The sequence below is a fragment of the Sapajus apella genome, unplaced genomic scaffold, assembly GCF_009761245.1.
Source record: "Sapajus apella isolate SASKATOON/1434 unplaced genomic scaffold, GSC_monkey_1.0 scaffold12, whole genome shotgun sequence".
Lineage (NCBI taxonomy): Eukaryota > Metazoa > Chordata > Mammalia > Primates > Cebidae > Sapajus > Sapajus apella.
Genome location: NW_022436952.1, coordinates 1,548,767 through 1,563,171, shown reverse-complemented (window position 1 = coordinate 1,563,171; position 14,405 = coordinate 1,548,767). Strand labels below are relative to the sequence as shown.

At 58.0% G+C, this 14,405-nt stretch overlaps 2 protein-coding genes across 8 annotated transcripts in view; one reads left to right on the top strand and one right to left on the bottom strand.

Annotated features, from left to right (window-relative positions):
* TUBG2 (tubulin gamma 2) overlaps positions 1–4,150 on the top strand; it is a 7,878-nt gene extending 3,728 nt beyond the window's left edge. For both annotated transcript variants that reach the window (XM_032279596.1, XM_032279595.1), the window contains 7 exons: positions 400–479; positions 801–927; positions 2,677–2,763; positions 2,879–3,028; positions 3,246–3,398; positions 3,482–3,643; positions 3,758–4,150. In XM_032279596.1, coding sequence (XP_032135487.1) covers positions 400–479; positions 801–927; positions 2,677–2,763; positions 2,879–3,028; positions 3,246–3,398; positions 3,482–3,643; positions 3,758–3,955 — 957 coding nt within the window. In that variant the 3' untranslated portion in view covers positions 3,956–4,150. The remainder of the gene's footprint in view (positions 1–399; positions 480–800; positions 928–2,676; positions 2,764–2,878; positions 3,029–3,245; positions 3,399–3,481; positions 3,644–3,757) is intronic.
* A 900-nt stretch (positions 4,151–5,050) lies between these two features.
* On the bottom strand, positions 5,051–13,570 carry PLEKHH3 (pleckstrin homology, MyTH4 and FERM domain containing H3). Of its 6 annotated transcripts, none has more exons than XR_004269514.1 (13): positions 12,926–13,569; positions 10,890–10,945; positions 10,471–10,550; positions 10,180–10,371; positions 9,929–10,086; positions 9,702–9,822; positions 8,634–8,940; positions 7,864–8,071; positions 7,500–7,636; positions 7,080–7,212; positions 6,449–6,882; positions 5,939–6,130; positions 5,051–5,437 (listed from the first exon to the last, which is right to left on the bottom strand). XR_004269514.1 is itself a non-coding variant. In XM_032279592.1 (13 exons), exons 1-13 carry the CDS (start codon positions 13,085–13,087, stop codon positions 5,261–5,263), a joined length of 2,382 nt encoding a protein of 793 aa, XP_032135483.1. In that variant the 5' UTR covers positions 13,088–13,570; the 3' UTR covers positions 5,051–5,260. The 6 variants fall into 6 exon arrangements, 3 of the variants coding, with proteins under 3 accessions (XP_032135483.1, XP_032135482.1, XP_032135480.1); XR_004269515.1 differs by having other exon boundaries at positions 7,509–7,636; XM_032279592.1 differs by having other exon boundaries at positions 6,424–6,882; positions 12,926–13,570.
* Positions 13,571–14,405: the final 835 nt, after the last annotated feature.

Below are 14,405 nucleotides of genomic sequence, written 5' to 3'. Positions count from 1 at the left end.
CAGCCTGGGTAACGAGCAAAACTCCGTCTCCAAAAAAAAAAAAAAAGAAAAATATCATAAGTAGAAATGCATCAGGTTACAGCCCAGTAAGCCCATCGTGACATTGAAAAATTGTGAATTGAACCATTGTAATTCAGATGCTTCTTGATTTAAGATGGGATTATATCCTGATAAACCCATCATAAAGCCAAAACATCTTAAATTGAACCATCCTAAGTCAGGGACAGGCTGTAGGTAGTCCAGAATTGAAGTGAATTAGTGGATACCCAGCTGGCATCTGCTGTAGAATTGACTGCTTACTTGATGTGTGTGGTAAAACCCCCACCCATCTGGTATCAGAAGCGTGTTGTGAGAGTGTGGCAGGAGAAACTGAGTCTGTTTATTCCTGTATACACACAGGGCTTCGTGCTGTGTCACTCCATCGCTGGGGGTACGGGTTCTGGCCTGGGCTCCTACCTCCTGGAGCGACTGAATGACAGGCAAGCCTGTGTTTGGGGAGAGGGCATTAACCCTGGTTCCCTGGGTAATATCGTTGCTTTTTTTCTCTTGAGTTAGAAAGTCTGCCATTACCCTTTTGAGTCATAGGGACAGACTCACCCAAGGACCATGCTGGAAGCTATATTGGGGTGGGGGGATTTACCTAGGGAGAGGAGGGGATCTACAGAGTTTGATGCTTTCAGGCTTCTCCTTTTTGGCTCTGAAGACACAGTCTGCCCTCACCCTTTTTGTACAAAATGGTACAGATGGGCAGTGATGGGGTTCCTTGTAGTTCACTATGCTACCACCCTCTTTTCTCTCAGGTACCCCAAGAAGCTGGTGCAGACTTATTCAGTGTTTCCCTACCAGGATGAGATGAGCGATGTGGTGGTCCAGCCCTACAATTCACTTCTCACACTCAAGAGGCTGACACAGAATGCAGACTGTGTGGTGAGCAAATTAAGAGTTGAGGGGGTGGGTGCGGTGGCTGATGCCTGTTAAGTCTAGCACTTTGGGAAGCTGAGGCGGGTGGATCTCTTGAGCTCAGGAGTTCGATACTAGCCTGGGCAACTTGTGAAACCCTATCTCCACAGAAAATACAAATATTAGGGCTGGGTGCGGTGGCTCATGCCTGTAATCCCAGCACTTTGGGAGGTCAAGGTGGGCGGATCACCTGAGGTTGGGAGCTTGAGACCAGCCTGACCAACATGGAGAAATCCCATCTCAACTAAAAATACATAATAAGCCAGGCATGGTGGTGCATGGCGGTAATCCCAGCTACTCGGGAGGCTGAAGCAGGAGAAGTGCTTGAACCTGGAAGCTGGAGGTTTTGTGAGCTGAGATTGCGCCATGGCACTCCAGCCTGGGCAACAAGAGCAAAACTCCATCTCAAAACTAAACAAAACAAAAAGCTGGGCATGGTGGTGTGTGCCTATAGTCCTAGCTACTCAGGAGGCTGAGCTGGCGGGATCGCTTGAGTCCAGGAAGTCGAGGCTGCAATGAGTTGTGATCACACCACTGCACTCCAGTCTGGGCAACAGAACAAGACCTTGTATTTAAAAAAAAAAAAAAAAGAGCCTGGCGCAGTGGCTCACACCTATAATCCTAGCACTTTGAGAGGCTAAGGTGGACAGATCAACTGAGGTCGAGACCAGCCTGACCAACATGGAGACCAACATGACCAACATGGAGAAACCCCGTCTCTACTAAAAATACAAAATTAGCTAGGTGTGGTGGCACATGCTTGTAAGCCCAGCTACTCGGGAGGCTGAGGCAGAACAATCGCTTGAACCCATGAAGCGTAGGTTGCAGTGAGCCGAGATCAAGCCATTGCACTCCAGCCTGGGCAACAAGAACAAAACTCTGTCTCAAGAAAAAGAAAAAAAAAGAGTAGGGACTTCGGTCTGTCTCCCCAGGCCAGTGAGTCTCATTCACCCTGCCCTCCCCCAGCCCTCTCCACACAGAACAGAGGCCCAGCAAAGCCATACCTGTGGGCCAAATTAGGAAATAAGGTCCTGATCTCTAAGTTTCTTAGAATCCTCTTAGGCAGCAAGACTCAACAAAGTGAATATACCTCCCCCTACCACCACGTACCCCACCTTTGCCTACTTAATGCCCCCTCATGCTTGAACTCCCAGCTCAAGGATAACTTTCTTAGCAAAACCTTTCCTGACTACTCAGTCAAGATCAGATTCCTTTGCGTGTATTTCTGGGAGTTAACTATACTTTTCTGTTTTATATTTAGTGCACTTCCCTCCCTACTAGACTGTAGGCCTAATGAAGGGAAAGATGGTGCCTGTTCCTCTCTGTGGCCTCCCCAGAGCCAGGCACAATGAGTGTATGGCACATGTGGGTACTCACGTGTTTGTTTACTGCCCTGCATGGTCCGAGAGTATCTCATGATGCCCCAGAGACAGTACTTTTGTTTCTTTTTATTTTTTATGGAAATGGCATCTTGCTGTGTTGCTTAGGTTGGTGTCCAACTCCTGGCCTACAGTGATCCTCCCACCTTGGCCTCCCAAAGGGCTGAGATTATAGGCGTGAGCCACCATGCCCAGCAGTTTTTGTTTTAAACTAACAAACCTCTTCCTGGCTTTGGAGTTCAGCAGGGGTTAAGCCAATACCTTATTTCTATGCCCATTTTCTCCTGAAGAGGCTGTGACCCTCTGCTGAGGCTGTGACCCTCTGCTGTCTCCACAGGTGGTGCTGGACAACACAGCCCTGAACCGGATTGCCACAGACCGCCTGCACATCCAGAACCCGTCCTTCTCCCAGATCAACCAGCTGGTGGGTCCCCACTGCTGGACTCCTTTGGACTGGAAGTCCTTCTTGCTGGAGGGTCATCTGGGGAAGGGAGGTCCCACTCAGGCCGAGGCCCATGACATGGCACCCCTGTCCCCAGGTGTCCACCATCATGTCGGCCAGCACCACCACCCTGCGCTACCCCGGCTACATGAACAATGACCTCATCGGCCTCATCGCCTCACTCATCCCCACTCCGCGGCTCCACTTCCTCATGACCGGCTATACCCCACTCACTACGGACCAGTCAGTAAGAGCAGCCTCAGTGTCCCAGGCCAGGCCAGCCCTGGGCCCAGCAGGCCCTACCCTAGCCTTTCTCTCCTCCCCTCTGCCCCAGGAGCTTTGCAGGCGACTTTCTTGTTGACTTGCTCTCTACCTCCACTCTGCCTTTGGCTTCTGCCAAAGAGAAGCCAAAAAGGGGACTGTGTCCTGAGCCCTGGCCGGGTCCTTGCTTCACTGTCCATTAGGTGGCTAGCGTGAGGAAGACCACGGTCCTGGATGTCATGAGGCGGCTCCTGCAGCCCAAGAATGTGATGGTGTCCACAGGCCGAGACCGCCAGACCAACCACTGCTACATCGCCATCCTCAACATCATCCAGGGAGAGGTGGACCCCACCCAGGTAGGGGAGGCCCCTTCATCCCGCACCCTGGACCCACAGGGATAGAGGAGACGCCACCTCCTCTGCTCCTGTGCCCTCCCCAGGTCCACAAGAGCCTGCAGAGGATCCGGGAACGGAAGTTGGCCAACTTCATCCCATGGGGCCCCGCCAGCATCCAGGTGGCCTTGTCAAGGAAGTCTCCCTACCTGCCCTCAGCCCACCGGGTCAGCGGGCTCATGATGGCCAACCACACCAGCATCTCCTCGGTGAGTCTGGGTTTCTGTTCTTAGGACAGTCTGTTCCACTGGCTACCTTCATCATCTTCCCCAAGTTTGTTCCTAACCCCCGGCTCGCATTTTGGAGATTTTCGTCTCTTTCAGCTCTTTGAAAGTTCCTGCCAGCAGTTTGACAAGCTGCGGAAACGGGATGCCTTCCTCGAGCAGTTCCGTAAGGAGGACATGTTCAAGGACAACTTTGACGAGATGGACAGGTCTAGGGAGGTTGTTCAGGAGCTCATTGATGAGTACCATGCCGCCACACAGCCAGACTACATCTCCTGGGGCACCCAGGAGCAGTGATTTCCCTCCCCACTACTCCTGGACGGGAAGCACAGCCTCAACCATGCCTGCACCCTTAACCCAACTTCACCTCATGGACAACCCTTCTTGGCTCATCTCCAGCCCATGAGCTGGTCCTGCTTCTTCCCTCCATGCCCTGACTCTTGATATGCTTCTTAAGCACTACTAAAGTAATAAAGCTTGGTTGTCAGTATAGCCAGGGCTTGATCTATGAATACGGGGGGTGGTGAAGGGGTCCAGTTTCTAGGCATCTGACATAGGGTGGCTTTCACCTCCTCGAACGTCTTACCCCTTAGTCCAGATTTTAGTGTGTTCACTGTTTCCACTGGCATCCCTCACCTTGAACTGGGCTGTTTTACTAGAGGCAGCCCTTGTCTCAAGATTACAGAGCTTTACTGAGGTCTGCTGTCTCCTCAGTGCCTAAGCTTTTGCCCCAGTGAAGGTCAGTGTTGCCCCAGCCTCTTCCACTCAGGGCAGAGGAAGTGGAGTCTACTGAAGGAGGGCACACTGCATTCTGAGCAGGCCAGGAAAACCAGGACTCTGGAATCCTAGTGCCCAGAGCCATGAGAGTCCCAGGAACTCACTCTAGTTCAACCCAACCTGGTAAGTAGAAGCAGAATTCAAGAGGGGCTGAGCACATCCTGAGTTACTTTTTTGTGCCAGAGAAATTTATGGGTTTGTTATCTGCCCCAAGCTTCTCTCCATTCTAGGCCCAAGGCATTAGGCACACCAATGATGGGCCCAGAGCTGGACACCAGAGTAAGAACTGGGCAGTACCAGATCTGATGACTCACTGCCCTCCAGCCTCAGGGATGCCAGGAGGCCATCCATATGCCACTCAATGGAGAAGGGAGGGTGAGTAACTGCCAGCTTCCAATGAGGCCTGTTTGCCTGCTCCACCCACAAGCCTGTGGTAGCATACTGGCCAGGAGGAGGTTAAGTCTCGAAGGTCAAGGAGGGGGAGGGTGAAGCACTGTGGTGTCCAGACTTTCCCCAGAGCCTGGTAAAAGCCCAGAGTGTGGGTGTCCCAGGAGGCGGGGCTCTGCATTATGGGGTTCCAACTTGTCCCACTGAATAACACTCCCACAGGAAGGGTTTGTGTAAATAAGAAACTTTTTTTTTTTTGCTTCTCTTCTACAAATAAATTAAGAAACAAACTAGAAAATTGCCCACACCCATTGTAGCCCTTGGATGTGGGATGTGCCCTGTCCCTGCAGGGCCAAAAGGGTCCACGTTTCCCTCAAATCTCAGAGCAGTCCTGGCCCAGGCTGGAGGCAGGCGAGATGTCGTGACCTCTTGGCAGGCTCAGTCCTGCAGCTGCCCCAAGCAGCCAGACTGTCCCTGGGGCTCGTCCAGGCCCGGGTGCTGGCTGGGAGGGGAGGTGTCTGGCAGGTCTTGGCATGGAGGAGAAGAGCTGCTGCAGGGCCTCTCGGGGGAGGGGTTGGCCAAGTAGGCATTCACCAGCTGCATGATCTCTTCTACCTAAGAGAGGGCAGAGGTCAGTGTGCAACAGGAGCTGCCGGGCTCTCTACTTTTTCTCATCCTCTATGCCCCTGCAACCTTTCCTTCCTTATCTCCACTCTCTCCCTCATTTCTATGTGCCAATCATACTTGCTTCTTTCTGCGCCTCTAACAAGCCAAGTTTACTGTCATCTCAGGGCCTTTGTGTTGCAATTCTTTCTTTCTAGAATGCTGTTCCCCACGTCTTCCTTGGCTAGCTTAAATGGCACCCTCTTTGAGAACCCTTCCCTGACTTCCTGTCACATCACTCTTTCCTTTGTAGCATTTCTCACTGTCTTAATAGCCTGGGATTCCTTGTTTATTGTCTGACTCCCCAACTCTAGTGTAAGCTTCTTGAGCTTGTCTGTGATCGCTGCTGGATCCCAGTGCTTAGACTCTACCTGGCCCAGGCTTGGTGTTCAGTAAATGTTTTCTGACATCCCTTCCTTCTCTCCTCCTCCCACAACCCCTCTTCCCACTCACCTGGGGGCTCTGCAGGAGGAGCTGACTCTCCCCCACCCTCAGTGCCAGGGTGTGGGGGCCCATTAGCTGGCAGGCGGCCACATGGCCATAGCTGACACTGTGGATGGGCTCTGTCTCCCCTGGCCGGGAGAGGGACATGGCCTTGGCTCCCAAGCCCAGGCATAGCTTTTGTGGAGCACCCCCACCAGGCTCCTGCAGACAGGGGCAGAGTCAGGGTGGAAGGAGGAGACCAGCGTTATTTTGAGGAGGGGGAGATGGGTGGCTGTGAGCAGGAGTTTCCTGATCCCCCGTGATTCACAGCACGTTTGTGGAGGGGCTAAGGCTCCAGGGATATGAGGGCCCAAGGGCTGGTGATTCCTGGGGTTTGAGATGGGCAGCTGTTCTGGATGTGGGGAATGAAGTGACCCTCCGTGGGGATCTGTGGCTCTGGGGCAAAGGTGTGGGGCTTGGGCCACCAGAGTCCCCTTCTCCCTTCTCCCCCTCACCGTGCTCAGCTCCAGAACGTCATACCGAGCAGCGCCGAACCCCGGACACTGCGCCGCCAGGGTCAGGTAGGCGGCCATGGCCTCTGCTCGGCCCATGCCCCGTAGCCGCTTCCAGCTGCCCAGCACCGCAGCTGCCGTGCTGGCGCTGCCGCCTCCTTCGCGGGCCGTGGTTCCCGCCATGCGGCCGGCCCCGCCGCGGCGGGCCCGCTCTGCCCGCCTCTTGGCCAGGCCCGGGCTCCAGAGCGCCCCGGCCAGCAGGGCGGCAGCGGAGGGGGGTGACCTGGGGGCCGGGCGGGGCGGGTCTTCACGTGGGGCCGTGGGCGGTAGCAGGCGATCCAGGCGGGGCAGGGGTACCCGCGGGGAGAAGTCCCGGTGCAGGCTCTGCAGGCGTAGCGCCGCCAGGGCGCGCAGCGTGTCGTCTGGCGGGGGCGGCCGGCCCCGCAGCAGCAGAGCGTGAGCCTGCAGGGGAGGCACCCTGCATCAGTGCACGAGCGGTGGCGGGACCGTAGCGAATACAACTTGTCAGAATCTGAGGAGGTCTAGATTCCAGTCGAGCCTCCCGCGGGGCTGCCATAGTGATGAAATGAGATGGCCCAGAAAACCAGGGGCTCAGGCTTGGGGGTCTATTTGGAGGCATGAACGCCGGGGAGCCTCACCTGCTCAAAGAGAAAAGGCAGTTCGTGACCGTCTGGGGACAGCCCCTCAGGGTGCAGAGGTCCATGAAGACGCAGACACAGTCTCCACCCGGAATCGGAGGAGTCCTCCAGCCCAGCTTCCTCCGCTGCCAAGCTGCAGAAGAGGAGCGGACACGCTGCTTTGGAGAAGCAGGGCCCCCATTGCGCCGCGGCTGGGGGTGGGGGCGGGGCCATATGTTTGGGGCGGGGCCTGGGCGAAGCTGATCGCGGAGGTGATGCTAGAGTCGGACTGCAAACCTGCGGCGGGCAGGCCCATCTGTAAACCAGCGAACGCCACAGCGCAGGGCCAGGGGCAAGCACTGGCTAACGTCCGCTTAGAGACTGACCGAAGCCGAGAAGTGAATGGGCTAATAGAGAGCAGGGCTGGGGCTGGACATTTACTTCTCAAACCTGGTGAGCACGTCGGCCACGAGGGTCCCCCCAGCCAGCGCTCGCTCCTGGGCCCCTCGCTGCTCGTACAGCGCGAATGCATTGCGACTCCGGGCCAAGCCCAGCCGCCCCACCAGCTCTCGAGCCACCTAGAAGAGGAGGGTGAGGGGGAAGTAAGACCACTCAGGGATATTGCCAGGATTATGGGAGGGGCTGATTCAATTGGAAAGGGTCTCTTAGTCCTGTCACCACCACTCCATCCCTTACCAAAATAATCTGACACTCGGGGCAAACCTAGGGCCCAGGAAGCGGGAGAGGCAGGCGTGAGAAGCTGGCAAGGTGGGTTGGAGGTCATGGGGCCTTTCTCTGGCCTCACCTCGCCCGCTGTGGTGTGGGAGTCGATGGCCACAGCACAGGCACCAGCCCCCGGACAGTGCACGGTGCACAGCAGCTCCTGCCGTCGGCTCAGCGCGGAAATCTCCGCCAACGAAGGCACCAGCTCGCGGCCACGAGTCCGGCCCAGCGCTTTCCGGATGAAGCGCGCATATTCCGCCAGTTCCGAGTCCGGGAGTGCCTGCTCGGTCCTGGGTTAGGAGGAACCCAGGGATCAATGCTCCAAGGACTTTCCTTCTTCCCCTTCCTCTTGCCTTCTTCTATGATAGTTTATCTGGCCGATTTCCTCCCTGCCCCAACTCAGGTTCTTCGAAGGCTCTCCTAACATTGTCCCCAGTGCTTTGCATAGAGCTGAATTACTTTCCAGTCCCCTGCAGCTTTCTCCCAACCGCCCTCACCACTTCCAAAGTCTCCATGAACTTCCTTCGGGCTGAAATCGAAATCCAGCCACTTTGCTACACTTTCCTAACCCCTGGCGCTAGCCTGCATCAGCTGGAGGAAAAGCAGCCTTTTTGTAATTCCTCAGCCCGAGGGGGAAGTTTTATTGTAATTCATCTGCTCACAAGTGAGACGGGATCCTGTATCTCCCACAAAGGCACTGTATGTATTACCAGCAGCCCTGACCTTGGGCAAGTCCTTTCCCTTTTCAGGGTCTAGGTTCTTTATCTACTAAACCTTTTGCAAAAGACTTCTCATTCTCTCCCAGCCCAGTAGCTCCTCCACTAAGCCGTAACCCCCGCCTCGCCCCCTCACCTCTCCAAGTGCCCCAGGAGGTGTCCCCGTACAGCTACCCCAGGCCGGAAGGTGCAGCTCATGCAGGTGAGGAGTTGCCAGTACCGCAGGGTCGCAGGGTCTCGGGTAGCCGGGAGCCCGGGGGGGCCTGCAGGGCCCGAGGTCTGCTTAGCCAGCTGCAGGAAGAGTTCATCCCGGAGCGCGGGCAAGTCCCGGCAAGTTTGGAGCACACCCTGCATTAAGGGCCCGGGGCGCCGCGCCCCCTCCAGCGCCTGCAGCGCCAGGAACAGCCGCACCGCCTCCTCGCGCAGGGGTGCATAGCCCGGACCTGTGGGAGGGTGAGGGCGGAGGGACGGTTTGGAGAGGGAACACAGAGCTGCACCCTGGGAGGAAGGCAAGAACCAGGGGAAGGTCAGAGGGAATATAAGGGGATGGGGTGGTAGGTGGGGGAGGGTACGAACGACAGGAAGAGTGAAGGGAAAGCAGTAGTCCCTGCCTCCCAGAATCCCCTTTCCAATCCCACTAAGCCTGGATTTGGGTTTAGGGAAAGGGATGAGCAAGGGGCTACTGGTTCACACCCCAGATTCTGTAACTAGATACTAAGGCTCATCACCATAGGTCAGAAAACAGGCTGGACTAGGTCAGAAAACCGGGATTCCTCTCCCAGCACCCTTTAATCCTCTAACTTTAGGATCTGGGCCAGTCACTACACCACTTAGGGAGAAGTACAGTTGGATGAGGCCAGCACATTCGACCAAAGTGGTAGCTTTTCTACCGTTCATAAAGGTAATATGACATGGTCTCAAGAGTATAATGGAAAAATAGAAGAGCGTGTGTACAAACTCCTGAAGCAACATCAGTAGTCAGAACAAGACTCATAGAGAAGGTGGTCAAAGGGGACCCTTTTGTGGGTGCTGGCTTCCTCCCCTTCCCCTGGCCAGCTTCCAGTTTCACCTTCATTCTTTGAAAAGCAAGGAGCTGGCAGGCCCCTGGAGGATGCTTAGGTCCCTGCCAGTTAAGGCATTCGAATTCTTACCCTCTGATCCACCCCATTCCATCCAGGGAGACTTGGACCATGGGACCACTCACCTGGGGCGCTGACTCCATAGGGCAGGGGCAGGAGCGGGGCATACAAGGCTCCACTGGTGTGTCTCAGAATTGGGTTCCGCAGGTAAATAAGGGCAACGGCCTCTGGGTCCCCACAACTTTCCTAGGGGCCAGGGAGAGGGTCATCTTGATGGGAAAGGAGTTCCCCATGAGCCCAGAAAGCTTTGGGGTCCATCACTCTCCTGGCTCTCCCTGGTGTTCTCTCTTACCTGTATGTCCCTGAGCAGTAGCTGGGTGGGGGTCTCCAGGGGTGCCTTGGAGGCAATCACTTCCCGCAATGCCACCCCCCAGCGCTCGGCCTCTGCCTGGCGTGGGGAGCAGAGGCGGACACTGTGCTTCCGGCCAGACACAGTCACTGACCACAAACCTGGGGAAAAGAGAGGCCAGGCCGGGGAGGGCAATTAGGATCTGCGGGGGCCCTTGCCTCGGAAGGTAGGAGAGTGTCCCCACGAGGTCTCACCTGTCTCCTTACGCCTGCGCTCTGGACCTGTCACCGAGCACAGGCTGGTGAGTACAAGACTCCCGAGGCGCCGCGCCCCCTTCCCGCTGCTGCTGAACTGATCCAGGGAGTCCCGCGTGAGCACGAACCAGGCTCGGCGTGGGGGTAGCCAGGGCCGCGCCCCTCCTCCGCGGGGCTCCCGGTACAGCCAACCTGGGGGCAGGAGAGGGAGGGAAGGGACATCGGTAGGAGACATTAACCCTTGGAGGGTTGGGACTGGAGGCCTCCAGAGTGCACTGAGGGGGTCTCTACCTTTCACAACGATGTCTGGGTCGTCCTCCGGCAGCCCTTTCTCCGGGATGAGGCTCCAAGTTTCCTCCCAGCTCTGCAGCCTGGGCCAGAGGGGAGGGAGGGTTGGGCTTCCACTCCGCCTCTAGGGGGCTCCTCAGTAGGGGCTCCCCAGACCGCAATGGTGTCTGCTCCAAAGCTGGACACCCTCCCCCAGGCTGTGGGAACCATCGGGCCATTCTGACCTTGCACCAGAAATAGCCCCGACCCCCGCCTTTCTCCCCGTGCCCCCAGCCGGACCGCCCCCCGGGACCCCAGCCAAACCACAGCGTCCGGCGTAGGGCCTCTCCCTTATTGCACAACTGGGAGCTAAGACAGCGAGGATGGAGGTCCAGGGAACAGGCTGGGGTCTCGAGACTATGGGACGTAGGGGCATAGCTCACCTGTGGGAGACTGGCCCGCTCCTCACTGGCTGAGTCAGTGTCACTTCCAGGGGACCCTGGGGAGACAGGCGGGAAAGCCCTCAGGATCAGAGCCCTTCCTGCGCAAGGTTTGGGCCTTCTGCCCTCAGGACAGGGCTGCTCAGGGGATTGAAGAAAGAGTCACAGAGTGGGGTCGTGACTGGGGTGGAGCATTCTGGAGCCTCTGGGCTTGCCCCTCCGCGGTCTCAACACGACAAGCTCTCCAGAACAGCAGGAGCTAAGGAGCCAAGACTCCCTCCATTACCCTTTGAAGATACAATTAAGGGTAGGGTAGGGTGGAAAGAGCACTGGGCAGAGAGTCAGGAGATCTGGGTTCTAATTCTAGCCCGACCACGAACTCACTGTGGAACCTTGGGCAAGTCTCTTCCCGTCTCGGGGCCTTAGTTTCCCTAACTTTGAAACAGGAGAGGAGAGCTCACTCTGCCAGGCTCCAAGGTACCCTCTCCTCCTCATTTTCCCATCTCCCACACTGCCTCCCTGTCCAGGGCAGGACAGGTGGTAGGCACAGAGGTGAACGAAGGGCAGAGGAACCCTTTCAGGATAGGGCTTTCTCCAAAAGCGTCTTGCATTCTCCCATATACACTCCTGAGACTCAACAGTGAGCAGAGACCCTGTTCCTTTGCTGAGGCTTAGGAAGGGCCGGCCAGGCTGAGGAATGGCACACCCTCCTGAGGCAGGTGTAGATCAGGGTTTTGTCCTCCCCCTCCTCCTCCTTCTCCCTTCCCCCTGTCCTGGAACGTCAACTGTAGACTGGGGTCTGAGAAAGGCCACAAACCCAACCCGGAGGCCAGCCAGGCGGGAACCGTGCCATCCTCATATTGCGCCCAGACTGCTAGAGCCAGGAGGAGGAGGTGGGGGAGGGGGCCAGGGGACACCTGTCCCCAGGCTCCGGGAAGGGGGGAGTGGAGATGGAGCGTGAGAGAGGCAATGGCCTGATAAAGCCGACCCTGCCCAGGCTGGAAGCTTGGGGACGCCTGGGTCCTGTGCCTTTCCTACGTGAACCTCCACCTATTTTCTGGAGGGTCTGAGTGGGGCTGTCAGCCACACCACATGTGGCAGGTACTGACCACCCTCTTAGACTAACTCCCCTAATCCCAGTGCCCTGCTTTCCTCCCTCCCCTCCTCTATATTTATCCACCCTCCGCCTCCGCCAGGTGCTGGCGCCGGCCCCGGCGGGCAGCCGGCCCCACCCGGGCACCAAGCCACTGGGCCTGCTAGGGACCCCTGCGCGAAGGATGGGGGCCTGACTCTGGCCAGAGCACATGGGAGTCTGGCCGCCAGTGTGCAGGGGGGATGGGAGAGGAGACGTCAGGGGATGGAGGTCTCCACACCAATTGTGCCTCCGTTTCCCCACGGGGAGATTCGACAAAACCAGGCAGCAACCAAGTGTCCCTCACCATCCATCCCTCAGGGGGTTCCCAGGAGCCTCACCGGGGAAAGCCGAGAGTTCTGCCTTGAGTGGCAGGGTAATGAGGAGGGGTCCTCAAAGAGCCCCCAGCTCCCTCGCCGTGGGGTCCCCGCCACGGATCCCAATCCCGGGATGACTTCTCCCCTTCGCCCAGGTCTCCGCAGCTGGAGCTCTCGCATCTGGCTTCAGAGCTCGAGAACTGGGAGCTGAGGGGGACCCAGGCGTTCCAGCTGCCCAGCCGGCCTCGCCACATTCCTCGGCGCTGGCGGAGGCGGAAGGAGACGGGATGGGACGCGGGCCCAGCGGGGAAGGGAGAGGCAGGGCCAGGTCGGGCCACGCGTGACGCCTCCCCTGCCTCAGGGCCCCCAGCAGGTGGACAGCGCCCAGCCTGCGGCGGGAGGCCCAAAGGCACATCCTGAGTAGAGCTGCTGCTCCAAGAGCTCCCGGGGGCTTTGGCCCCCAGGCAAAAACCTCCCCCAAGTCCCTAGTTCGCCAGGCGCGCAGCGTGTGGCTGGAGGCTGGAGCGGATCAGCGTGACGGCCGGTTACAGCGAGCGTGATTGAAACGCGGCTCCGAACCCGGGACTTACCCTCCCGCCGCCCGCCGGACTCGGGGTCCGTAGCTCAAAGGTTTCCTCGTCCTCGTCCTCGTCCCCGTCCCCGCTAAGCTCGCCGTCCCCGTAGTCCCGGTGTAGAAGAGTGAAGCCTCGACGGCAGCAGAGAAGCCACCACAGTCCCCCGGGAAGAGGCATCCGGACGAGGAGCCGGGGGATGGGGGCGCGGGCAGCCGCGGCCGAGCAGCAGGGGGTCGGAGGAACTGGCGGGGCTCCGACCCGAGCAAGGGAAAGATGAGGTGGGAGGAGCAGGAGGGAGAAAGGGACAGGGAGGAGGCAGTGTCCTGGGCTGGGGTGCAAGGGGACGCTAGCCAGACGCTGAGGGGGGTTCGGTGTCTGGGCCCCCGGAGGGGGGAGGGGGAAAAGCGTCCAGGGCCCGGGGAGAGGAGGGAGCAATGTCCGGAGCTGGGAAGTAGTGTCCGTTGGAGCGTCCAGCCCTGTGGGGGGCAGTGTCCGGTGCAGCGTCCGAGGTGGGCAGTTGTCCAAGCTCCAGGGAGGGTCGTGTCCGGTAGGGCGTCCGGTGGCCGGGGCCCGGGCCGCGCGCGCTGCGCTCCCTGCAGCCCCGGGACTGGCGTGCTGGGGGCGCGAGCACAGAGCTGGGACCCCGCCCCCCCGGCCCCCTCCCTCCCGGGAACCCCCCCTTCTGTCTTCTTTCTCTCCTCCCTTCTTTACTAGGCAGGGTCCTGGTTTCGTCACAGCCTCCTCTGTCCAATCCCTGTGCCTGGCGCCGGGCGCGGCTACCAATCAGAAGGCTGAAACCGCGGCGGGTTGCATCATGTGCCCCTGGCTCCGTGACAGCGGGGAGGGGCGGGGAAATAGGGAGGGAGGGGACGAGGCGATGTTAGCCACGCCCCAGTCTCTGAGGTCGGACACGGGGTGCTAGTGACATCACGGAAGCCCGCCTTCAGGCTCTTGTTTTAACTCTTGGCTCACCAACCAACAAATTAAAAACCCTGTTAAAGAGCTTTGGCACAGGGCAGAGGAAAACCCAACTGCCGCTCTCTGAACCCCTCTCTCGTTTCAGGATCCCTGAGAAAGGGAAAAGCCTTGGCTACTGCAAGGATGTCCAGACCTTCGAGCACACAGCTCTAGACGTGGCCCGACAGGTCTGGAGTGAAGGAGTCCAGTTTCTCTGTGTGATTCAGCTCTCCCTCACCACCCCCCCTTTTTTTTATTCTTCTCGCCCAGGTTGGGGTGCGGTGGAGCCATCATGACTCACTACAGCCTCGAACTTCTTGGCTCAAGGGATCCTCCCACCTCAGCCTCTCCGGGAGCTAGGGACTATAGGCACACACCACCTTGGCTGGCTAATTTTTTAAATTTATTTTTTTGTAGAAATAGTGTCTCACTAAGTTGCCCAGGCTGGTCTCGAACTCCTGGGCTCAAGCTATCCTCCCACCTTGGATTCCCAAAGTGCTGGGATTACAGGTGTGTGCCACCGCACGCCGCCTCACCT